Below are 25,753 nucleotides of genomic sequence, written 5' to 3' on the forward strand. Positions count from 1 at the left end.
ATTTAAGACTAAATTCAGAAGTTCATCATTTGAAAATGGGGGGGCATGGTGGCATGGTGCCTGCTGTGTGGTGGGTCTGGGGTTCCATCCCTGCTTGGGGTGCCTTGCGATGGACTGGTGTCCCGTCCTGGGTGTGTCCCCTCCACCCTTGGCCTTGTGCCCTGTATTGCCAGGTTAGGCTTCGGCTCGCCGCAATCCCGCTCTGGACAAACGGTTATTGACGATTGACAATGGATGGATTGTTTGAAAATAAAACCATGTCAATTAATAGGGCTGAGAAGCTTAAGTAATAGAAAATGTTGGGGAATTATGTGCTGCTGATGCACATGGACTTGGAGGCAGGGTGGGACTCAACAAAGCGAAGTGATGCTGCAATACTGACACGCTGGTGTGTCCACATAAGTCCAAGGTGCCACAGCAGAGCATGGTATAGCAGGAAATCATAATTGGAAATGCATACATTAATCAGAGGTGGGTATTAATAAGTGACATTTACGCCATTACTTGTACTCTAGGAAATTTCTGGCAAATCGTACTTTTCAGACTAGTTTTTGGCCTCAGTACTTCCTCAAGTAAATTTTTCAAATAAAGTGTGCTATTACTCCTCTACATCTCTGCTACCCTCATTACTTTTGAACTTCCACATTTAATGTTTTAGCTTTCTCTCTGAAATTTATCAAATCACTATTACTACAAACCATGACAGCTTCAGTGGATTTTATCAGCGACTGTCAGCAGCCAGTTTGCCACCTTTACAGTGAATCAATAACAATTCTTGAAATTCATTTCACTTTTTTTTAACTTTTCATTGGCCATAGTTGGCTTACAATTCTCCTCTGCCATAGGACAAATCAGAGTTCAGTCTGGAGTTTTGTTCCGCACAACCTAGTTTATCTCCAGGGGAAGTGAACTATCAGGAAAAGACGACTTCAACTACATATAATGTGAAAAATATTTTTCTTCCATTTTCCATAATTCCATTTACCACATGAGAGTTGAACTGTATAAGAGTTAAGAGCGTTTTTGTTTAGTTACTGAATTATTCCATAAGTCCCTTCTATTTTATTAATTTATTCAGCATATAGGCTAACAAATGGAATTTTGCGTGCATATTAACATGTTAATAGCAAGTTTAATAACTGCTAGTAGAGAATTGCATGTGAAAATCTGACTGTAGAACTGAGTTCTTTGAGGTTGGGATTTCTTTAATGTAAACTGATACATTGATTAATTTGCCAATTGCATGTTCCTAGTGTCCTAGAGAGTGCAACGGACAGCAGCAGCAGTAAACACATTATTTGGAGGTTACTCTGTCTCATTTTGGTGAACTATAAATTTAATTTGCTAAAAAGGCCACATCCAGAGTCATGTTATGGCAAATTTCCAGCACACCTTCTTATGGCATACCGGTTAAGCATTTACCATATCCCTAAATGACATCCTGGCTCCATAGCCACCTACATTTCACTTGTGTGTTGTCATCCTTGAGTGCCCAAGAATGGCAGTAACAGTGTAAGCAAGCTGCACATTCATACTAAAAAGTTACAGTAAATTCATGTTCTTCTCTTGTGCAACTGCCTTACTATCAATTCACTAATAAGGCAATAAGATCTGAGGGGTTTTCTATCCAAAATGTCAATGTCTGCATTAGCAGTAGAGTATTGCTTAATCAGCTAAGTCAGAAAAAAAATAGCTAGCTGCAGTACACGAATGGTATAAAACTATATTCCTGCTTGCTATCTAATTTTGATGGCTTATATGAACCATTACCTAGCTGGACAGGTATGAAATCGGCTGAACTGAGAAAAGCAAGTGCATAGAATGTGACTAAACTGTTTGAATTTGATCTTTCTTAGGATTCTGCGAATCAGAATTGACCAGAATTTTTAATTAGCTATTTCAATAGTGTTACTGTGCGTCTAGATTTACTTATTATGGATCGTCAGTGTAGGAGTTAGAAACAATGACTTGAAATGCAAATTTTGTAGGTTTAAACCATTCTTCTGCTACTTTTATGCTTTTGAGTTATGAATGGGTTCTGAATTGCTCCACTATAAATGCTATTTTAAGGAACTATCTAGTACTGTGTAGGGCAGTAATAGTTTGGAGTTTGTGCAGGAAGCATAGGGTGCAAAGTGCATATACTCTGGGCAGGATGCCATTCATAATGGAAACTACACACTTATCCAGTGATACATATACACAGGTGTAGCAAGTAGTTTTGGTGCCTTATGGTATCTGAAGTCTATGTTTAGACTTATGTTGAATCAAGCTGCCTCAGTCTGTGTACTTTGTATATTCTATCTGTGTTCATGTGAAAAAAATCAGTAGGGATTTAACAGCAATCCAATATATGGATGTGTACATACAAGTTTGCATCTATGGGTCAGGAAAATACTAGAGGAAATACTATGTTCCTGGGTTGTATCGCTGGGCCAGTTAATCTGAAAAATTTGAAATTAACATTCGAAGCTGAATTCCCCTCATCATCATACTCTTTCGGTCTTCAGAAGAGCCTTAGGCCTGCAAATGGCATGCCACCTTTATGATTGTCATGATGTTCAGGTGGGTTTTCTCTGGCTCCTTGTGTTTCATCACACAGTCCAAAGACTGCACTTCTTTTTCACCCGATACTTTGGCATAATCAATATATTGGCATGATCTTGTGATTTCTTTATAACTACTGAACCTTAAACTGTTGCTTTGGGAATCTTTAAATATTCTGCACGATTTCAGTACCAAAAAAAAAAAAAAAAAAAAAAAAAAAACTCATCTGTGACAACAAACAAAATACATATACAAATACATACAATAATGTAAATATATTGATGGGTTTAGTAATGTGAATTAGGTTAAGACTCTGGACTGTAGCAACTTTTTTAACTGACTTGTAAGGCCTCAAGAAAACCCTTAGGCATGAGTGGCTTTTTGGTGCTTACCTTTAAATGTATTCATTTAGCTAAAGCTTTTGTCCAAAGCAACAGCTAAATGCTAAGCTACTTAAATTTTCTTACATATAGATATAGCTGGGTTATTACTACTAGATCAATTTAGGGTAAGTAGCTCATTCAAGGGGAATACAGCAGTAGGAGGGATTCAAACCTTTGACTTTCAGATCTGAAGCAAGCAGGTCTAACAACTTGTGTCTGTCAATTAAATTTGTTTGGTTATGTCCAATTACTTTGGATCTGCTTCAGCTGAAGAGACCTGTGGCTTTGATGCTTGCTCAGAACAGGCTGAAGTACCATCACTACTGAGCTGGAAGTGTTTAACCACTGTGAATCATTCAGCTGCGTTTTATGAATCCTGATAGACACCCGTTGTTTCTGAATTGGTCTTTGTCCACAGAGTGATGGGCCTCTTTGCCCTGCTGCTGTCGGCACTTTCCGTTTTTCACATTTCTCGCTGCGAAAAGCACATGATGGAAAATAGAGACCCACTCTTGATATCTAGCATATGGAACTTGATGGTTTCGGAGTGAATCCATCCGTAGCTGACAGGTCAGTTGCAAGTTCTGCAGGCTGAGGCCAACCAGGAGGTGAAAGCATGTGGGCGGTGTCTCAGTATAATGAAATGAAACAAAGGTTGGCTGCATGATCAAGGGATGGCCCAAGTGGGTGGGTGGGGATAGGTCACCTGCACACAGGTGAAGAGTCTGAGTAATTAAAAACCTGTTTCATGTCAAGAGCTGTTGACACTCCTATTTACTGAAGAGGAAAGGATCTGTAACATGCAGAAGTGGGAATGGAAAGAGAGAGGAAGAATTTTATTTTAGTCCCAACTCTATCCAAAATAAGGTAAAGGACCGAAATGGAATAAGGGGTACCAAAATAACATTAACCAGAAGAATGATTCCATTACTGTAAATTAACCATTATCTAATCCCTAAAATGACATACATTGACATACATTTCCAGTGTAGGGAATTATGTACGTATGTTTCTTTTAATATGGAATATATTTTTAAATGAACAACTTATTACAACATTAATCAAGATAACTTCCTCCCCCTCTTAATAGAAAGACACTAGTTGCATATTGAAATGTTAAATCCTTTTGTTCTAACATTGCAGGATTTTACCATATTCCTAAAATATTAATATTTTTAGCACTTACAGCTTGCTGCATAACATTGTATTCTGTAAAACTGCAGCACATTGGCAAAACCCTCACGGAGACTTTAAGAAAGACATGCAAACTTAATACATCAGATGTATAGCTGTGAAGAGAAATTTCCAAATCACTGAAGTAGCATTGAGGGTAATTGACTTGAACATTATTTTTTATTATTACTTTGTGCTTTCCTTGTTATTTCTCCCACATATTAGAGTCAAGAATGGTCAGAAAGTGTGTAAAAGAACTGACGAGTGCCCCTGAAGTGAAAGAATCCCCGAACCTGAATATAGAAAACTGATTATATAAAGATACTGTATGGTAGTGGCGCAGTCTGTGTTTGGCTGCCATTCTTGACACTCTTGCTTTCATAGCAAATTCTTGCGATGTGAGAAACGAAATATGCCTTCTTCAAACAGAAGGAACAGAAACACAGACAGATGAATGAGAGCGTTAAGACTTTGACATCAACGTCCGTTGACCCACAGCTTGGCAGATCTAAGATATGCGAGTGACAGTGCAATTCTGCGGATTTCAGTGCTTGTCAGTGGAAGGACCAAATTACCTAGGCCAAAATGCTCATAATGTTCCAATAGACAAAGATAAGAGCCAGAGTGGGTGCACTTTGGGGGATGGAAAATAGTCGTTCATGGAGAGACATCATTTACAGATGCCCCTGTTTCATTTACTGAGACATTTGGGTGGTATTTGAAGTAATTTCTTATTAAAGTCATTTTACATTTACATAAATACAATAGTATACACATTATAGTATAATTATACGATATATACTATAATGTATATATTCACATTGTAGCATTTGATTGTTCTTCGGTCATACTGTTATTATTTACACTTGTGTCTATTTAATATCAATATTAGTAAAAGTAAACACTGAGTTCAGGTGTTATGTGGTGCTTCAGTTGGGGAAAATGGTTTGCGGTGGCATCTGCTCGTTGGCAAAGGGAACAAGTGTATGGGGTTAGCTGCTGCTGTACACACTTGTTGGCAATTCTCAAAAAAAAGAATAATAGTAACATCTTGCAAGACCTGGGTTCTTAATACAGAAAGACGTCAGTAGCATCAGACTAGCAATAAAACGCATGTAAACATCTAGAAAATTAAATTAAAAGCAGGCATAATGTTAAAAAAGAGGTATGTAAAAACAAGACATTCCATTTTTTAGGGTTGGGATTTTGCAGCAAAAAACAGACATAGGCTGAAGGATGTTTGATTCCTGTTTTTTGTGCTGGGTGTTGAGGAGTTAAACTACTGTGTGTTTTTTAGACGATGTAGATAAATAATTGAAAGCAACTTTTTGCTGAATTTTACTCCAGTTAGGGACCAGAGAGCTAAGCAACCAAGCTCAACTAACCAATGAGGAGACAGTTCTTTTACTATTGTGTTCTAAAGTCAGCACCAGGCCTCTTCATTGGCTGACCCAGCGACCTTGGCAACACAATACCGCGTCTTCCGATTGGACAACATGGCCACCGGAGTGTAGTGACATGCAGATACAGAATCATACTTGGCCCTTGGCTCTTGGTGGGTGACTCTTGCATCTTACAATTATTATTATTGTTTTGATTAAAATAGATTAATATTGCCATCTTGTATCAATCTGTGCTTTAATATCTTGTATATTGTAATGCTTTCTTCCTGTTACTGAAAGGGTTTGTTATTTTCAGTCAACAACATTTCCTTTCAAAAAACTTTTGAAGATTTTGCTGAAGCAAAAGTGCTGTGTCATCAGTCCTGCACAGTCCTCTCAGCAACTGTCAGGTGATCTCCTCAGGAGCTGGGAAAAAGCAAAAATTAAGGGATAGTATTTGCAACAATATGCATAAAATTCTTTGACAGAGATGTCTAATAATGGTTTTCATTTAATGTGCCAATAAGGATTTTTCTCTGAATAATTATTTTGCCCATGATGTTTTCTAGCACTACGTTTCTGCAAAACCTTGCGACAGAATGACTTTCAGACACTGTTACCTTGCGTAACATCACCACAAGCACCATTTTTCTTTTGACTCAACTGCCTCTTTTCATTCTGTAGGTAGTAGGCTTCATCGGGTGATACAACACTCTGTTGATCCAGTTCCACCCACAGGTCTGTAGGCACCCAGCTGATTGTAGGTGTCACTGTGAGCGATCTGAGGATAGTGTAATCACCAGCCAGGGGTCCCACAGGCCAGGTTGTGCTCCCTGGACCTCAATGCCACAAATGGCTAGCATGGCATGGAGGAAACAACAACCTAAATCCCCAACTGTAAGGCTCTTGTTTTCCTTCTTTTTTTCATATTGATTTCTGGCTTCATGAAATAAGGACATCAAGGGCTTCAGTCACATCACTAGTCAGGCTGCTCAGTCTTTACTTTGTATCTGACAAACACAGGCTGTAGAAAGCAAGGCTACACAGTCAATACTGCAAACTGTGCAGTGTGTTACAGGGAGTCATATATATCATCTTTGTACCCCAGTGTCACAAATGCATGTGTCTTACCAGCATTAAAAAGACAGGCATCAAATCTCCACATTGGGGTCTGTGAATCCTTTCTTCCCTTCATTGACTAAAACAGGCTTTTCTGTCCTAGTGTGCCATACGAGGATCTGCAGAGCAAAAGGGCTTTGAGTTAGCAACATGGAAAATGATGAGTACACAGGAGGGAGTATATGAAGAGGCAAAAAGTCCATTTCATTATGTCCAGAGCAGACTAGAAATTAAAACTGAAAAATACATCAAAGCACCTAGAGATTAAGCACATAAGCTAAATACAGCAGACAAAAGAATGGGTCACAAAACACCATCACAGTCTTACTTGCCTTCCAAGCACTGGCTGGTCAACAGTACAACCACTGCCCACCTGATGTTCTGATGCCTCACAGGACCAGGACTGTGTGTTCAGACCTTGGTTCAAATCCAATTCAGTCTGTGTTGTATTTCCTTTTTTTTTCCCTGCATCCATATGGGCTTCATTGCAAAGTCCAAAGGCATGTTTGAAGTGTGAGTGAGAAGAGTATATGTTTGATTGCTTTGCAATGAACTGTTGCTCCACCCAGGGTTACTGTAAGCTGCATCTCAACCTGCACTTCTAGGATTTGTTCTTGACCATCGTTACCCTGCATTGGACAAGCTGTTATGAATAACAATGAATAATTATCAGGATTCATCTATCCTGCCTTTTGTGCACCTACTCGAGCGATGAACATCAGTGCATCAGGTGGAAGGTAACAAACTAGGTTTACTTAAGAATCACATGTTTGCAAGTATGTCTCTTTCTGCTAATGTAATGCACAAATTGTTTTTTTCGCTGAGATGTACGTCACTTTTGAGAAAAACATCTGCTAAATGAATAAAAGTAAATGTAATGAATGGATGGATGAAATAAAAAAAATTACGCTTCAATTAATGACAATTTTTCTCCTTTAGAATTGAAATTTTTCAGAGGGTATTAATGCCTACATCTCATCCTAGTCACTGCCTTGCTACTCGTAATTGCTCACAACAAAGATCTCGGAAAGTGAGACGTGATACATCCAATAATTTTTGGAATACTGTATGATGTGCAGTAACTCCTGTAGGAAGTTGTCTTTTTTCCGCATATTCTCTTTACTGGTATGTGTGGGCGTGCATCTTATGCTGTTCAAGTGTTTGATCACACAGAAATGCTTTGAAATACTTTGCAAACTGTTCACAGACCTGAAGCAGATGTGTACAGGCAATCATTGTACATAAGTTTAATGAAAAACTCAACTGCTGTAGAAACCAGAGAAATTCAGCTTTGTAATAAAGAAGTAAGTTTCTGTCTCCTGCTCTGCTTTGAAAGGCTACCCACACTCTAAGTTTGAGAGACCCTGGGGTTGTGCCGTTCTCCACCACCCTCCCACGCAACCGCTCACACGTCCTCCACATGAAATAAGCACTTTCCCATTGCCCGGTGCAGAAGGTGTTCGAAAAAGCATTCCCGTTTCCAAATTTAGAGCTCCAAGCAATGGTGAAGATAGAACATTACGGCATTTTCGTTTGAAAACGGACTTGAAAAACAGGAGGCCCCGACAGCATTTGGTGAGGTGAGACAGTGGAACAGGGAGCACTGCCCACACAGGCAAAGCTGCCATCATATCTTCTTGGAAAATTAAGAATCTCTCTTCCTGGTGAAAATCAACGACTAATGAGGTTTTTGAAAGCAAGCACGAGTTTGCCAGTGCTACTTTGCAAGCTGTCTGAAAACTTCAGCAATTTACGTTTGAGGAGGAAAAAGAAGGGATTCTTTTCAAACCCCTGGGTAGGCTTCACAGAAGCGCTTGTTATCGATCCCTGTCGTCAAGGCAACCGAGCCACTTTGCATCGTGTTGTACAGGCAAATGTTCCAGTTCAGAAACCTGGGGGTTGCCACAAGAAATGGACATGCTTGATAGACTTCCTGGGAGGAAAAAAAAATATGGTGAGCATGTCAAGCATAATTTTTCCTGCTTATATCTCTCTGGGCACTGCTGCGAAACCCCCTTTCATCTCATCCAGGGCCTGCCATGAATAATGCACCAGCACGTTCCACGGGAACAGCATGCCCTCGGCCTCTTTACCCAGGTGTAGAGGAGGTTAATAATCACACTCACATTTGAAGAGGAGGGCAGATTAAAAGCAGGAGAGACGTTGGAAATCTATTGCCCCTTTTCTGCTGTCTTTCAGTGCTGAAAGTACACCCTGTCCTGGGGTGGAACAGTTCTTCCTTATGACCCAACCTCCCTGTGTGATCTTGGGTGAAGACTGTATAGTACATGGATAGGCCGAAGGATGGGACTGTTGTGGCAAGCAGATGGGAGGACTCTTATCCGCAGGCTGAACAGCTGTCTTTAGTTTTGAACCGCTTCATCTAGATTTCTTCATCTAGTATTGCAGTCTTTCATAATAGTATATGGACGACTATTTGCACTGTTTGCATTACGTCAAGCAAGTCATAATAGCGTTTGCTAATTCTAAGCGTTACCGTGTGGACAATAGACGATCAGAGTTCATAACATCATGTTGGGGAGCTGCTGCTGTAGTTATACTGTGATCCCAGAAACTGTTAATTCATTTTGTTTTTTTCCTAATGTTAAAACCTGGAACTTGTTACCGCTCTGTAAATCTGCACTTAGACTTAAATCGTCTCTTATTGTTGCATTCTATCTTTTCACAGATTTGCTGGTCTGTTCAGGGATCTTATAGTGTCACGACATGTAGATTTTGTGTGACTCCGGGTTTTAGAAAACCCAAACTGCCTCTTTGTTCATATGTTAATCAGGCAATAGTTTTAGTTCTGTGGTAGCAGGACCAAGCGTTATCACTGTCATTGCAGACTCAGATGTCTCCATTGCAATGGTAACTTGGTATATCCTTCTCTTTTAGCTTCTGCACTCATTTCTTCATGGGTCTCTGGAACAGCCAGGCAGATTCATCCAGATCTATGCCTCCTACCTCGCCACTGACAACTTGATCCTCAGCAAAACTTGTATCACCCTTGAAAATACAACCAGACTTACAACCCTCTCCATCAGCTACTCCATCTCTCACACCCCTTACCTCTCTGGCACTGGTGGAACCACAGGCCTGCTCATCTTTGCCCAGTGAGAATATTTGGTTCCGCCTCTCCCATCCTGGTCAGTCCTTGTTTGATATACATGTTATTCTATGTTCCTGCCTAAACTGCACTATAAATGGTTGTTCTCTCTCACTCTCCTGGTGGTCCTGCTGCTTGGATGACCTTGAAATTTTGTTGAGTTCCCTCCTAGTGGGTTCTGATCCACTAATCCTCCTATGTGACTTTAACTTGCATCTTGAGGGCATTCGTGCAACCAGCCTTCTGTTACTCTTACATTCCTTTGCCCTCTCAATGTCCCATTCCACTGCTACACAGCTGGCAATTACCATGACCTTATTTCCTCTAGGAATTGTGGCTTTGCAGTCCTCTGCTACTCCACACTTCTAATAATTTCTCCAAGCCTTTCTTCAAGACTACTACACCCTCACTTCTGCATCCCCTGTCACATTTCACCGAAATTTAAAATCCCTCCTGCAATCTTCCCTATCCTCTACCACAAAAACACCCCTCCCTGCAACTGCAAAAATTTCTAATTTGGTCACAGGTGATGCCACTAATCTCCTCCTTTCAAATTTGTCCACCTCTCTTGACTTTTGCTGTCCTCTAAAGTCTCACAGATTTATCAGGGGCTCCGAACTTCCTTTTACTTTGCTGTTTCCCCAGCAAAACCTGTTTTCTTGTAGAATGAATTACAAGCTTCAACGAATAACCTCCACAAACTTGTCATCACTTTTCCTTCTCTTCTCAGCCCTCTTCCTCCTCCCTCATCCCTCACTGCCTCCAATTTTGCCCCATTCTTTAGAGACAAAGTCAATTTTACCACCAACAAGCTCTTGGCATCCACCCACCCTATCTGTGCAGGGACTATCATCAAAGCTTCATTCTCTACATTGCATTCCCTATCGGAAGGTAAAATATCCAACCTTTTGGTCCTACATGTAGCTACCATCTGCTCCCTTGATCCCTTCCCTTTTGACTACAGTCCATTTCCCTGTATCTTATTTCTTTTATCTCTCTTATCAGTATTTCCTCTGGTTGCTTCACACCTGCCTTCAGAGCTGCCCACATCTCGCCACTGTTAAAGAAGCCTTCTCTGAACCAAAACTCAGTCCAGAATTACAGGCTATTTTCTCTTCTCCCTTTTTTTCTCAAAAACTGTGGAATGCAATGCCTGTAACCAGTAGTCTTTATACCTTGCCCTGAATGACATCCTCTACAGTTATCACTCTAGATTAAAGATCAACCGTTCTATTCACACTGCCCTCCTTGCAGTGTCAAAAGCCCCCCGGTTGGTCTGTCTTTTCTCAGTCATCATTCTGTTCCACCTATCTGCAGCATTTGACAGCATCGAAATGGGGTCACTCTTCTTATCAGATACATCTTACCAGGTAGGTTTTTACAGCTCCCTGTCTTCTCCTCAGTTTTTCACAACTGGCGTCCCATGGGACTCTTCTACCTACATACTCCTTTCCTTTGGCCCCGTCATGGCCTCTTGTATGTTCTATTACATAGACTATAACTAGCTCTTCTTCTTTTATTTTCCTGCAGCTACATTACTGTATCCTCTCACACTGCAGCTCGCCTCTCAAACATGATGACTGAACACCATCTACAGCTCAGCCTTTCCAAGACCAAGAGCTTTCATCTCCCAGCAGGTCCTTTCACTCTCTGGAACTCTTGGGAACCGTCTGTCAAATCGGATAATTCACTTATTTCATTCATTTCATCAGTCAAGGCCCTAGAAATAACACGTCAAAGCCATATGTACCCAGTTCTGCAGATATGCCCTGCATAATATCTGCAGGATATGCCCTTATCTCACAACATACTTCACACGGCTTTTGGTGCAAGATATGGCAATCCCACCTGGACTGCTGCACTCCCTCCTGTTAAGTTCTTCCACCCTTCACCATCAAGCCTCTATAGCTGATACAGAATTCTCCCGCAGAAGTTGTGTTTGACTGGCTAAAACATTCACATACATCTGTCCCCCTTGTTTCTCTCAGTTGGTTTGCTGCAGCTCCCTGTAAGTTGAAGACTCTGGTTACAGCCTACAAGGCCATAAATGGATCTTCTCCCTGATCCCTTCAGGACCTGATCACTTGCTGTGCTTCAGTTAGACTGCCACCCTCCTCCAGTTTTGGCTGTTTGGTGGTCCCATAGACAAGAAATCCAAATCAAACACCCTCTCTCTCTCAGAACTGTTCAACATTCAAGAAGCGTCTCAAAACACATTTCTTTTGGACCTACTTTTCTTCTGGTCTCCTAATATCTCCATAGACTTCCACTACTTTATCTGTTTATGAAAATAAAACTGTCTCCTGTTAATTCTATAAGCAAGTACTTGTGTAATGCATGCTGGCAAAAACTGTGGTATTAGACTAATTGACTTTGCTTTGAGAATCACGAATAGCTCACTTTTGGTGAAATGTGCTTATATTTATTCTGAGTTGTATGTCGCTTTGGGAAAAAAAGCATCTGGTATACAAATAAATGTAAAAATGTAAATATAAATGTGATGGGCAGTAGAATAAAAGAACCATAATATAGAATGTTTGCATGTAGTTTGCCATGTTTATGGCTTACAGCAGTACACAAAGAGTATTTTCTGTATTATTTGCATTTAGATTTGGCGACACTGGAGTACACAATGGGGTGGGAAGTCAGCTGAAGGATAAGGCCCTGCTATACCTGCCTTCATCTTTTCTGGTGTCATTTGACACTTAACACTTGCAGAAAATAAAACACTGGATAAGACCAGTAAGTGCAAATAAACATTCACAATCACAAATGATCACTGAGAGTCCTCTCACCTTAGTGCAATTAGCCGCTTTGGGCTCCAGGTCGTTGAGCGTGACCAGCTCCCGGAGAAGGCTGCTCTCCTGATATCCTCCCTTGACGCCACGCAGTTTAAAATAGGCCTGAGGCTTGAAGAGGATGAGCCGTAGGTTGACTGCGAAGCCAGCCATGTCAATGGCAAAAGGCCGGTGCGGGTCGAATACCGTCTTCCAGCCATACACCTTGCCAGCTGCATTGACTTTGGGTGACTCATAACGCAGGCCTCCCACAAAGGCCACGGGCCACACTGACACCTTCCGGGTCGACCGCATCTGTATGGAGTAGTGGACACAGGATGGTCCGCATATAGTTACAGGATACCTTCTGTAACAGCCATGTTTGATTTTAATGTGTAATATTTGAGGACAAACATATTCAACATTTACATCATGAAACCTCCGAAAATAACACCAGAGCAGCCCATAACAACACCATTCTGACAGTGTTTTCTGGCATCATATCAAACTTGCATCAGCTGCTCTCTCAAGCAGAGCTGGAGTCAGCACAACTGCAGTGAACCACTCAGCATAAAACAAGGTTGAGAAAAAAACCCACGTGTCTGATGAGTGCTGGAAAGTCAAAGAACCCTACTGTCCCTCAAAGATATTGACATGGCCTTTAATCTCTCTGCATTTATGGATCTCCCTCTGTTCCTTATAATTAAAAGGCATTCCCTGCTGACTTTGTTTCTGCACAACTAGCAGATAAGAGCAGCCCACATCATAAATAGATTTTTTTTCCCCCCATTTTTAATGAGGATGAATGCTCTGCTGAGTCATTTACCTGTGTTTAACATAGTGGAAATATTGGTCCTGTTCTCAGTGCATTAGGAAGAATCTTATATAACAGAGTTTATTAGGTCTGGCAGGAATGATACAGTTCAACACTGGTCTGACACTGCCAGGCCACTGCTTCAGGGCTGGTGAGGTATACACGCACCAGCCAGAAGACGCTATATGGGGGGCAGTAACAGGAAGCAATGATTCTGCCATGGATGATCATAGCCTCAGTTGGTCAGTGGAGAAGAACTAGAGTTTGCCGGGAGGGAGGTGTGGAGGAGGGGTGGTAAGGCGATGTGTCTCTGGGAGTGCGCTAGCGTAACTAAAATCACCCAGATAAGGTTAACTCAGCACGGCTAGATGTTTGTCTACAGGAATTCCCTGTTGGAGGTGGTTGGAGGTGGTTGGGGGGGGTGCGAAATACCCTGGAAGACAAAGTTCATGTCTGGCAGAGTGATTGAACGAAAGGAAGATTCCTTTTTGTACTTCACACCCAACATACTTCACCATCCTAACTGTCCATCACTTCTCCCTATCGAAACAATCTACCACCTGCCTGATACAGTTGACAAAGGGATCAGTCAGAGTGCATGCAGTGCAGTTATTCAAATCCAATTTAAATGCCTGAAAATTAATATTCATAAGGTCTTATTTTAAAGCCATTTAATTTGCCTTTCTCCCTTCCATTTGCCTCCCACCTCATAGAGACAAAACCCACGGGAACTGAACTGAATACAGTTTTGACACCACAAAATGGGCTTTTAGGCTGCAGCCAAAGCCTCTTCCCTGGCAGCCAAGTGGACACATTGAAAGTAAACTTATAAACAAATAAATGGACAACATTTCTATCAGCAATAAATTGCAAGTGCAAGGAAACAGCTTAAACATCCATCTTGGCTTGAATTTGCAATGTCTTGAAAAGCTACCTTGCATTTCTTTTCTTAAAACTGAATTTGCAGGAAATGAGGATTTAATTTTTTTACACATATTTATAATATTTTCATTTTATGTTTTTAAAATGTGAGCAATTAGCATTAGAGATTAGGTAATTTAACAAAATACAGTACATTTAATTATCATTTGGTTTATTTATTAAATTTAGGTTACACATTATTTATGCTTCAAAATTCTAGTCACCTTTAAATTCAAATCTGTTAATGAGACTGTGTTTCATTATCCTTTTCTCATGGAGGCATGTATCAATTGGTAATGGTGTTAATTATAAATAATTAGAAAAAAAAGGATTTAACAAGTTATGTATTTGAATATCAAGTAATCAGAAATTCACAAATTACATTGCTATCTCGAACTGGCTGTAAACCACGTACAGTCATTGCATCATGAATTTCAGGGCTATGGACTGAAGCTTCACCTCCAGCTGTGCGGTGGGGGCCATGAGTTAATATGGCAAAAATGGAAATGGCAATGATTAGTTATTTTTATATGAAATTATTTTCAACAGCTCAAGTTGCAAAACTAATTTAGAAATAAAATGTTGTACCCCTCTCCTAGACTACTTGTAGCAGGTGTGACCACTGTATTTAATGAACTGAGGAAGGACAGAAGTCATCACACTGGACTGGTGTTAATGCTTCCTGTCTTGTATGTTTGTTGCATTATTTGTTTTGTGTTTCTAATTAAACACTCTCTATGGACAATTCATATATGTGAGCTCTGCCACCTCCAAAGAGGCTGATATTCTTGGTAGGTCACAGAGGTCTACATTACATTTATTCATTTAGCTGATGCTTTTCTCCAAAGCAACTTACAGTGCTAATCTATTTACATGTACACACTGATTTATACAGCTAGGTAATTCTACTAGAGCAATTTAGGGTATATACCTTGCTCAAGGGTACTATAGCCAGAGGTGAGATTTAAACCTGCAACCTTTGGGTCCAAAAGCAGCAGCACTAATTACTATACTACCAGCTGTCCCCCTGTTCTGATTAAAGACATTTTAATGAAAAAATACTTATGAGTGAGGTTACAAAGTGCACACTAATGAACGTGGTACAATAAGGACACTGCTGAAAAAGTGCGCCATCATCAACTGTATGTGACGATTACTGGGCAATGACAGTTATATGCGGTTCATCATACATCGATGCGGTTCCTTCAATTTCAGAAGGAAGGGGTTGCAGTGGTGCAGAGGGTTTGACCGAGTCCTGCTCTCGGGTGGGTCTGGGGTTCGAGTCCTGCTTGGGGTGCCTTGCAACAGACTGGTGTCCCATCCTGGGTGTGTCCCCTCCCCCTCCAGCCTTGCGCCTTGTGTTGCTGGGTTAGGCTCTGGTTTGCCACAACCCCGGTTGGGACAAGTGGTTTCAGACTGTGTGTGTGTCTGGTTTCAGAGGCCAAAACACCGAAGCCAGATTTTAGTGCTGGTGAAATGGACAGCTGGCCATCATGGTGGTGCTATTTCTAGGGACCTGCTAGCCACCATCTGATCATGGAGTGCAGGGTGCAGAAGGAAACAATAACGGTAATGGCTGCAAATAACCAGTGTAGTTCAAAACTGCAACATATTTTAAAACACAAGCTGAATAATTAATGCACACTCTTCTTTTGTTGGTTTTTTCTCAACTCTGAGAAGTACATACATATTTTATGGCCTGTTTTAACTTGGCCAATTTGGACGCGGAGGCTCTTTTCTCCATCCTCCCGCCACTTTTGGCTGTTTGTAAAGATGAATTGAAACAACCTGGCTTCGGTTCACGGCTAATGGGCCCTTCGCTTTTTTTTTTTTTTTTATTGCATATTGCATTTCGTTTTCCAGGAGCAGCATTTTGTTTTGTTTGGTGCGCAGGCCTTTTGAATTGTACCTGGGGACTGAGAGAAAGGTGTGGTCGCACTGTGAGGGCTGCGCATGGAACTGCTGAGGAAGCAGAACTTGGAACCGGTCGCTTTCATCAGCAGACAATGCTCCTTACAAGGCCTTTAACAAAACATTACCCCGCACCGATGGCGGCCAGCCAGATAACAGCCATTTCGGTCCTGTTCTTCACCCTTTCAGATTGCTTTATTTGCAGTGCTGAAAAGCTGTTTCCATTAACAAGGCCGCCTGTCTTCCACATGCAGTACAGTGAGAAATGGGTAGGTGGCACTAGCGAATAGGCAGGGCACCATGGAGTTACAGGTCAAAAAGGAAAAAAAATCTAATAGGGTGGCATCGTTCTTGTAATGAAGGATGAACCCAATACAATATGATCTGTGTTGTGCTTATTAAGAAAATGTAGTCCTTTGGACTCAATCATACTAATCAATTGTTCCAGTTCCATAATGATGCATTTGAATGGATACAAAAAATGAGAGCTCTCCAGGGCCCGAGCTGTTGACATTTCTTACTTTCTCCTAAATTAATTTCAGTGAGTAGGCTGAGATTAAAAGGGAACCCTGCGAACACGAAGCGAAAATTTGTTTGGAAAGTCAGGGTACATGGTAACTGTTCCTCAAGGTAAAACAGCATCAGGCGCAACTGTTCATCAGTACGAATGTCTCCAAGCACCCGGTGTTACACTGGCCTATAAAGAACTTCTCAAGTGATCTAGGGGTGGCCAGTGGTGGAGGTGGGGGTGTAATGACCATCCCATCAATACAAAGTACATCGCTATTTACGAGGTGCCTGTCTCTTACGCTAACAAGAGCCGCAGTCGATGTTCTGAAGATGTTGCCCCAGACATTCGAAAAATATGGTCCTGATGTTCAGAGTCAACTCAGCACTGATGTTTTTGCCCTGTGATGGGAGTACAAATTCACGCTCAAGTACGGCTTTATTGCAGCTAAACAGTGCTCCAATGAAGAAATGACAGGTACTGATTCAGGGTAGCTTTAATTTCTATTACAATGTTTAGCTGAAGCTTCCGTCCAAAGGAACATTTTTTTTTTCCCCAGTTTACAAAAGTTGAAATTTTACTGGTACAAATGAAATATCGATATAAGTTAAGGGTCTTGCTGAAAGGTACTGGAATATGGGCCCCACCTGGGTCAATGTTATTAACCGCTATATGTCATTTCCTATAGGGTAATATTAACATATTTTCCTTTTGATGGACATGTATGAAACCATTCTCATTAAGTTGTGAGAAGCGAGTGCAGCAGCTCATAACTGGATGAAGCAGAAGGAAAGTGGACTGTGGTAACACAACTGGAGACTGACCTCCTCAAAGAGCTCAAGGCTGTAGGTGTTGTCATCATCGGCAAAGTAGACGATGCCTGGCTGCGTGCTGTTGGGACTGAAGGTCTCCCGAAGCCAGCGCAAGGCCAGGTTCCTCTGCATGGTTCCACGTGGGATGCGTGGGTCTCGGGCATCGCCCCGCAGCTTGTAGTTGCGCGGCGTCTCCACATTGAGGTGAGTGTAGTTAAGGCCCGTCTCGCGGAGCAGACGACTGACCAGAGGGGTTCGTCGCTGCGCGTCCTCTACCAGGATCCAGTGGAGGTTGGGCACGTGTAGGAAGGTGTTGGCCAGCCGTGTCAACTCTGCCTTCTGCACGGGCCGACTGTAGGTGGGTGTGACAACGTGGATAGTGGGCAGCACGTCGGACCAGGGTGGCGGCCTCGTGTAAACGTACTCCGTCCGAACCACCTCCACGATGTCCTTATCCGAGGAACAATACTCCTTGGAGTCGGCACCCTGGCCAGCCTCACGCCGGCCCTCGGCCCTGTCATCTGAGGACACAAGAAGACAATTAAGGCATTAGGACACCCTGGGTCTTACCCTGTGTTCCTCCTGTGCGGCATAACCAAAGAGGCAAGTACCTGCAAGCCGGTGGCGACGAACTGCAAGCCTCTCTGGAATGATAAAGATCTCTTTTACTAGGTGGTGACAGGCTGCAAAAGGTAAAAGTACGCACTGTGAGTGGACAGCACTGCTCTGGGGTCGAGCCCCTCCCTCCACTGCCAATTTTGCAAAGTCCAGTGGCAGTGGAGGAGAGACGTGATGTCATCACGTCTTACACTTAAAGTGGAAGTACATCCTTTTTAACATCTGGGCTCTGTGTAATACCGACATGGCCATGTGGCAATACCTCAGGCATTTTTAAAGTCAAGCATATTTCATTATTTTGTATTTTTCATTTAAATGTCACATGGAAAAAAACTGTATTCCTTGCAAGCGTGGTCTTTAAAATTTTTCTGTTTTTGGCTTGTTGCTCAAAAGAAGTTTGAAGAGTCACCCTCTTTAGTATAAGTCTTGATTAAGACAGGATAGGATAGGATAGGATAGGATAAGACAGGATACAATGAGATCTGAAGAAGATAGTAATGATACATAATGCTAGAATGCAACCCACAGAAAGAAAGTAATCTGTGATGTAGTAAAAAATTCTCCATAACATTTGAAGCAGTACATTACAATACCTTTCTTGAATATTTCTTTACATTTTTGCCATATACTACGTTTACTTCACGGGTTTCCAAACAAAGCTGAAAAATAATACTAATTCCTGAACTGCTAAAACAATGTTTCAGGAAAAATAGGCTGGGAAGAACACTACTGAAGACTGCGGGGTGTGTTTATAACAAATGCAAGGTGGATTTGTGAGGAAGATATGTAAAATAGGGGTAATTCAAGGTTTACATCTTTTTTGTACATGGCAACAAATACAGAAACTTTGCCCGAGAGATACTGACACAAGCCCAGGTGTGTGATAAAGAGGTCAGCTGTGAAAAGGGGTGAACTTCCCTTTTAAGCAGGAGCCAGATTAGCCAATCACAAAGCAGAGCAGGATTGAAAAATCAGCTATCAAGTGTGAGGAGATTATTGGATCATTAACAGCCCTCATTTCCTCCTTGAGCCCCCGCTAATGGCTGTCTTTATCACTGCGCCATTAAAGTGCAATTCCCATCGCAGACATGAAAAAGATATTTTTGCTCCACATAGATTAACAGAATTTCCTGGTGGCCAGATGTTCAGCACTTACTGCCAGAAATGGTCTTGGCACACGCCGACATTTCCTCGGGATGAAGTGGTGGAATTTGGCGTGACATAATCAATACGAAGACTCTTAGGGTCACAGTAATAGAATAGCTGATTCAGAGGATTCATAACAATTTTTAAGGGGGGGCACCTTGCAAGTCCAACACGTAACATTTGTAAATGCACAGTTTATTTAGTATGATTATTGACATTACATAAACGCATCACTCTAGACATTTCAGCAGAGCCAAATGTGCAGGGGGAACTGATTATTTGAGACGCTGATTAAAAGGCATCACAAATGCATCTAATCTCCTTTTGATTCCAGAAGCTTGTTTCCGTTCAACTGCTTAATAGATTAGCAGGATGACTCTCAAAGCAGTTAGAGGCTCATCTGCTCAGAATAATTTAGATTTTGCAAGGCCCTAGTCGGAGCATGAAAACAGAAATGTTGTCAATTTACTTGTACTTGAAATACACCAGATGCTAGTTCCAATAATTTGTGGATTTCTATAATCTGATTGAATATGTGGATGTCCTCTGAGGTTTGCTGATAGACAATCATAACAATTTTAGGGAGATAGATGACTTCAGATAAGCTCCAAAGCTCCTAGATTGAATCTTTCTCAGAGAATGGTGTTGAGAGCACAGTGGTTTGGCCAAAACCGATAAGAAGTGGATAAACATTACACTGCAGCCGCTCCACAGACCCTTGAAAATTCCCACGAAAAGGAGAGAAGCCTCTCTCTTACCCTTTCTGATGGCAAGCAAAGGGGCAATGGCGCTTTGGTGCCAAACAGTGATGAGCAACGTCCAGGGCAATACGATCAACACGATGGCAAGGATGTCTCTTCTTTTCGGCATGTCCAGGGTCAGACTTCGGCCTCGTCATTACCTGCAAGGGCGAAAGGAAGGCATATTGGTGATCTTCCTGGAAGCATTTGGTTAAGGACCTAGACTTGCAGTCGAAGGGCTGTGGGACAGAATCCTGGCAATAAAAACTCTTCCTGTGTGTTCTACACCCAAAAAATCTAAACCAACAATTTTTTAATTGTAGTTCTGGATTACAAATATCCGGTTGGTTCTCCAGATCTCCACACACCACTAAGAGCTCAGAAGCTTCAGTGAAGACATTAAAGTGAACTCTGAAAATAAAATAACCCCCCCCACAATCTTAAACTTCAAGGACTGTAGTTGAGTAGCCCTGCTGTTTCCAGATGGCTGTACTGAACCGTGCATTACAAGTCATAAGACATTTATGAGAGGGGGTTGAACTTTAAATGGCCTCTGGGCGACACCTCTGCATGTAGGCTGGCTGTCAATTGCATTTATCATTTCCACATTTAGTTAATTTAAAATCCATCTCTGCAGCAAAGCCGCCTACTACAGCAGTTTCAGTACAGCACATCGGGGAAAACTTGCATTTTGCGAAGGTCACCTTCTCCCCCAATGCAGCCTGAAGCTTCCCTCTCAGCTGCACTGGAGAGCATGCTGAGGAAACCACTTTAGAGGGATTCATCTTCAGCAGGATGCTGGCTCAAGGACTTTGCTTTTAAACACAGCATACCTGTTAGATGTTTAACTACCATGGTTAAGGTTTGGCACTTTGTCAGGTGCTAATGAAGAAAATGTTGCACCAACTCTTTACGTGGGCAGATGCGAAACTGCATAACTTGTCCTGGTTTTGTTTCTAAAGAGCAAAGACTAAAATACTGAACCTGAGAACAGAATATGAAGTGGACAAAACCTTTTATAATTTATAAGATGCTTGCAAAGAACTGCGGCATGAAAGCTGCATATGAGTGGCACAGAGGGAAGAAGACTGCTTACGTAAAGCAGCGTAGGATGGCTTATCAAACCATGCTCTTTTTAACAGCCCGCAGGGCAGTCAGACGCACTCCTCTGTGTCTTCCTAGCGGTGCTGCTGTCTCCTCTTGTCTGAGGTGCGAGTTGACGGAAATAATTCTTTCTCTCGCCACAGGACACTGAGCCGCTTTTGTGGGTCAGGACTGCAGAAACCGCAGAAGAACCGCAGCGAGACTGAGCCGACAGTCCCGACTGACACGGTGTCACCTCTGGTCATGTTAGAGACGTGATCTTAACGTTTAGCTCCAGCTTTGCTCTTCTGGAGAAAGGCCTGACAACTAGGGAGGTGCAGTGTTAAGTTGAAAAAAATTCTTCTCTGCATGGACTGATACCGGTGTTACATCACCATTCAACCAAAAGAAAATAAAAGCAAAGAAGCTTCAGATCAGATTTCAAGTGCAGGAAAAAAGCAGGTAAATGTTTCTTTTTCAGAAAGTTGGGTGGTCATGTACAACGCAATGCAACATAACCAATCAGTGTCAACAACTGCTTTTCCCAAGCGGGGGTGCGGCGAGCCAGAGCCTCATCTGGCAACACAGGGTGGAAGGGGACACACCCAGAACGAGATGGCAGTCAGCCACAAGGCATCCCAAGCAGGACTCGAACCCCAGACCCTCAACGCAGCGGGCACCAGCGGAACCCACCGCGCCATCATGCCCCCACCCCAAAACATACAGCAACTAAGTAGCCTAAAGTAAACGAAGAACTCTTTAAGCCAATTAAATTAACACTAACTGATCTCTATATTATATAACACCAAAACAGTCTTCCAAGTTTGCTGAGAAACAAAATACAAAATAAAACATAGAAAAACCTAAAGAGGAAAAAAAAATCAGAAAAAGCTTAAAAAAGCTTTTTGTAGTCTCAACAAAGGGCGTGTGTACATGCGTGCGTGTGTCAAAGGTGAGAAGCTTTTATCCTGAGCTGTAACATGCTGGCAGGTGCATCTTATTCTTACTCATTTCAAAACCCGGAAAAAAGAAAACCACCATCCAAGAGGCCCCATACCTGTGTCAAGCAGCGGGGGGAAACAAACAGGAGAAACATACCCGCTAAGACAAGTAACAGCACCCATCAGCTAACTGGTGCCCCTGGGGTGCTGAGCCAGGCGCACAGGGTGGTCCACAGCAGCAGATCAAATCCATCACTAAAACACGCATGCCTGCAACAGGCCCTGGTGAGACATTTGGATCTCAACCCATCTCAGTGGCAGATTGTTTTCCTTGCCCCGTGAAATGCAGACACTGGGAGACGAATACGGGTGGTGTTGGTTTGCCAAGCGTTTGACCCGAACAGAGGACCTCACGGTTATTACTCCACACTTAGTACTCCAAAGGCACATAAATGCATGAGACGTGTTGGCAAGGACGAGGCCTGCACCCTCGACAAGCCAGCCGCTTCTTTGGGACCTCAGCTAAAACATCATCTGCCTGCAGATCCTAGGATATACTTTTTAGATGCTTTCTAAGGGGAGATGAAATGAACTGTGAAAGGAATTAGGTTCATTCATTTATTTATTTTCTCTAAATAAGCAGCAAGGGACCCTTCGGATGGTGTCAACGCAAAATTGGTTTCGACCCGGTAATGCAGGACGGAGCGCGTTTCAGGCAATTTGTGGTAATTCTTAGACGGTTTCTCACAGGAGCCCCGATCGGCTCATTCGGCCAAAATGCCGCAGTGTGTTGCTCGCAGTCAGTGTGGGAAACGCACTTGTAGCTCAGAAGTCTGAAAAACCGAACGCTTCCACGCTTCGCAGCAACCAGATCTGGGTCTTGAGAATTTTTGCCAGCAATGTGCGATCCTCAAGGCTGCTGTTGCTAACTCAGCTTCTGCATAATCGCAAAAACGCCTTGCTGCAGGACACTCGACAAATCGAGGGTTCAACCAGACGGCTTCCTGATGCACTTTGGATTTGATCCTCTTTGTTGCTTCAAAGGGAATTGAAAACATATGCAGACTGACAGACCCAGCGTCTCAATAAAAGCAATGAATTCTTTATTAAGAGGATAAACCTTGGAATAGCTTTTATGGAGATTAAAGGGCCACTGGCTTAATTATCTCACTAGGCTCCAGCGCTGCAGAGCTCACTCTGCTTAATAGGTGTAATTGGAGGCATGATTTAGAAAACTGGCAACAAAGTTGGCAATCACCTCTCCAGCAGCACGTGCATACGCAATGGGCAACACCGTGACCCGGGATTGGGTCTCATGACCAAAACAAGGAAAAGAGGTAGGAACCATTGAAGTAACGTTTACTGTACCATCAACTCCAAAGCTATTACCACACTAACTTTCAAACAGCAAGCAACACAGTGTTTAAGACATAGACCTGTAATGTGGAAGTCAGGAGAACAGATCCTACTATAAACTGGCTTTAATAATACCATGGTAACCACGGTATGGGGCACGGCTGACCTTGATAGACAGCTCTTTACTGCCCTCCTGTCCTAAGCCACACTGATGATGGGAAGTAATCAGCATAGACTTAAAGGCAGCCGGTGTGAGGACTGGGAGTGAAACATGGGTAAAGTGCTACTGGGGAGCAGGGAGCCTCCCTTTGGCTGGCCATTGTTTCCATTTCGTTGGCTACTTTCTCTTGGCAACTTATGGCTGCTTGGGTTTGCTGTTTTTGTATTCTTCTTCAAAGGGTCCATGTCCCCATTTGTTTTGGTTATTTTCGCCTTCGTGAAAGTCTTTTGTGCGGACAACTTACTGCCCTGGGCCTTCCGTGTGGCCATCCCTCCCCACAATTTGCCACGCCAGCTAACACCCTTAACAGAGCGGCATCATACTTCTTCATGTAAAATTAAAGCATCAGTCTTCCTACCAACTCTGATCATCTGGCTGAAACAATAGAAAGGGAGCAGTGCACTCGTTGCCTCCTGTCTGAAGATTGCCATGTGCGACGGCTTTAATTCAGCGGCACCGTACATTAGTTTAGCTTTCAAGATGAAGGGCTTTGCTGCTGCTGGTTTTTCATATCCGAAAAACAGCTTAATTATCACATTTGCTAAGTAGGTGAGGGGAAGAGAACCTTTGAAAATGTGCCTTTATTCATGAACACCTGGAGGAGCCTGTAGGGCTGGAGCCACAATCGGCGCCAAATTATCTGACATCGGAACAGATGACTGGGTGGCAGAATGAGCAGACCACGAGTACAATGAAGACAGTTCAGTGCGGAGGCTCCACATCCATGTCCTTTCTTTTCTTGTAATTTCTCTTTTTTGTTTCTAAGACTCTTGTCAAAAGAGGAGTGAATTGCAAGGGGGCCTTCCTTGCCTTCCCTAAACTCCTCTGCCCACCTGCTGTCTGATATTTTTAACAGGCTTCATCACCTCCATCCTTGCCTCCATCAAAATGACATTAAACATTAATCTACTCACAAGCAGCTGCAGAACCGTTCCTTCCACCGTCTGCGTAAATAACCTGTCCTTTACTATTCACTCGCACTCTTTCCCCTCCATCGCCCCAACTCCAGGCTGGCTCGGAGACTTTCTCTTTGACAACTGGGGACAATCCAAAGCAGCGACTGCAATATGTCACTATCGATGTTCTGTCAACGGCCGAAAAATAACTTTACCTGGAGGTGGCAGTAAATGCGAATAAAATATCGATTCGTCGCCTGTTAATTGCTTTTAAAACTACCAGGCCGTGAAGCCCCAAGAATATGTTTCGTCAACCGGCTTCTCCGAGAATTTACAGGATTATCTTTAGCCTGCTTCTCCCCCAAAGGAGCTCTGGCACAGGGCAAAGAGAGTGGGACACACAAAGTTTGAATTAAAAAGTGCAGCAGTAAACCATGGTAGCATAACAATTTACAGTCACAATTATTTATACGATAACATTCCCCGTAGTAGAAAAAAAATCACTTTGGTGACCTGATTATAGTAAGAGCTGAATGTGTGTGGCAGTAACTTCTGGGCGCATTTCTTTCAGGACATCCTCTGCGCTGTCAGCACCGTTAGGAACGCATTCGGTTTGGCAGCCGAGATAATAAAATAAATCGGACACATATATCCCACTCTGTTCCGATTCCCTCCGACGTTTCCTCATACATCTGCTCTGTATCTCTGGAGGTTGGAGCAACGTCACAACAAAAATGGAGCGAAAGCTCCCAAGAGCCAGTTTATGAAGATGTTTGCCACTGAGTGAAATACCCAAACACATTTGTCATAAAACAGAAGAAAAGTGCATGTAATCAGTGGCTTCACTATGGGGGTGCGGACCACACCGGGTGACACAATCAGAGGGGGTGACACCAAAATGACTGTTTATAAAATTTTTGTGCAGTGTTTCAGCAGGAATTTATTATTTTTTAGAAAAATATTTGTATTCAGTTATGACAACAAAAACATTTTTTTTCGTAAGCACAGCTTACATGTATCGATATACCTACAAGGCTAAAACGCTATGATAATTTATTTATTTAAAGGTGCAATTTGAATTTTGCTATTTTATGTCACTACTATTGCCATTCGGTGATATACGAGAATTACGATTTATGAGCAGTAACAGTAGTACAAAAAACATTACTAAGGATTTTCTATGGTCTGGTACAGGAGGAAATCCATGGGGGGTGACACCATGTTTTACCGCACTGGGGGACACCAACCCTAGTGATGCCACTGCGTGTAATTCAGTGAGAAGAAAATGGACAACTGT

At 42.4% G+C, this 25,753-nt stretch overlaps 1 protein-coding gene across 3 annotated transcripts in view; it reads right to left on the reverse strand.

Annotated features, from left to right (window-relative positions):
- Positions 1–2,896: 2,896 nt before the first annotated feature.
- b3gat1b (beta-1,3-glucuronyltransferase 1 (glucuronosyltransferase P) b) overlaps positions 2,897–25,753 on the reverse strand; it is a 49,627-nt gene continuing 26,770 nt past the window's right edge. Inside the window, exons 3-8 of one of the 3 annotated variants that reach the window (XM_018748762.2) lie at positions 19,979–20,121; positions 18,068–18,139; positions 17,469–17,977; positions 12,509–12,805; positions 6,617–6,723; positions 2,897–6,509 (exon numbers count right to left, since the gene is read on the reverse strand). In XM_018748762.2, the coding sequence (XP_018604278.1) occupies positions 6,637–6,723; positions 12,509–12,805; positions 17,469–17,977; positions 18,068–18,139; positions 19,979–20,090 (1,077 nt within the window). In that variant the 5' untranslated portion in view covers positions 20,091–20,121 and the 3' untranslated portion in view covers positions 2,897–6,509; positions 6,617–6,636. The remainder of the gene's footprint in view (positions 6,510–6,616; positions 6,724–12,508; positions 12,806–17,468; positions 17,978–18,067; positions 18,140–19,978; positions 20,122–25,753) is intronic. The other 2 variants (XM_018748761.1, XM_018748764.1) reach the window with 2 other exon arrangements.

Source organism: Scleropages formosus, chromosome 10 (genome assembly GCF_900964775.1).
Source record: "Scleropages formosus chromosome 10, fSclFor1.1, whole genome shotgun sequence".
Lineage (NCBI taxonomy): Eukaryota > Metazoa > Chordata > Actinopteri > Osteoglossiformes > Osteoglossidae > Scleropages > Scleropages formosus.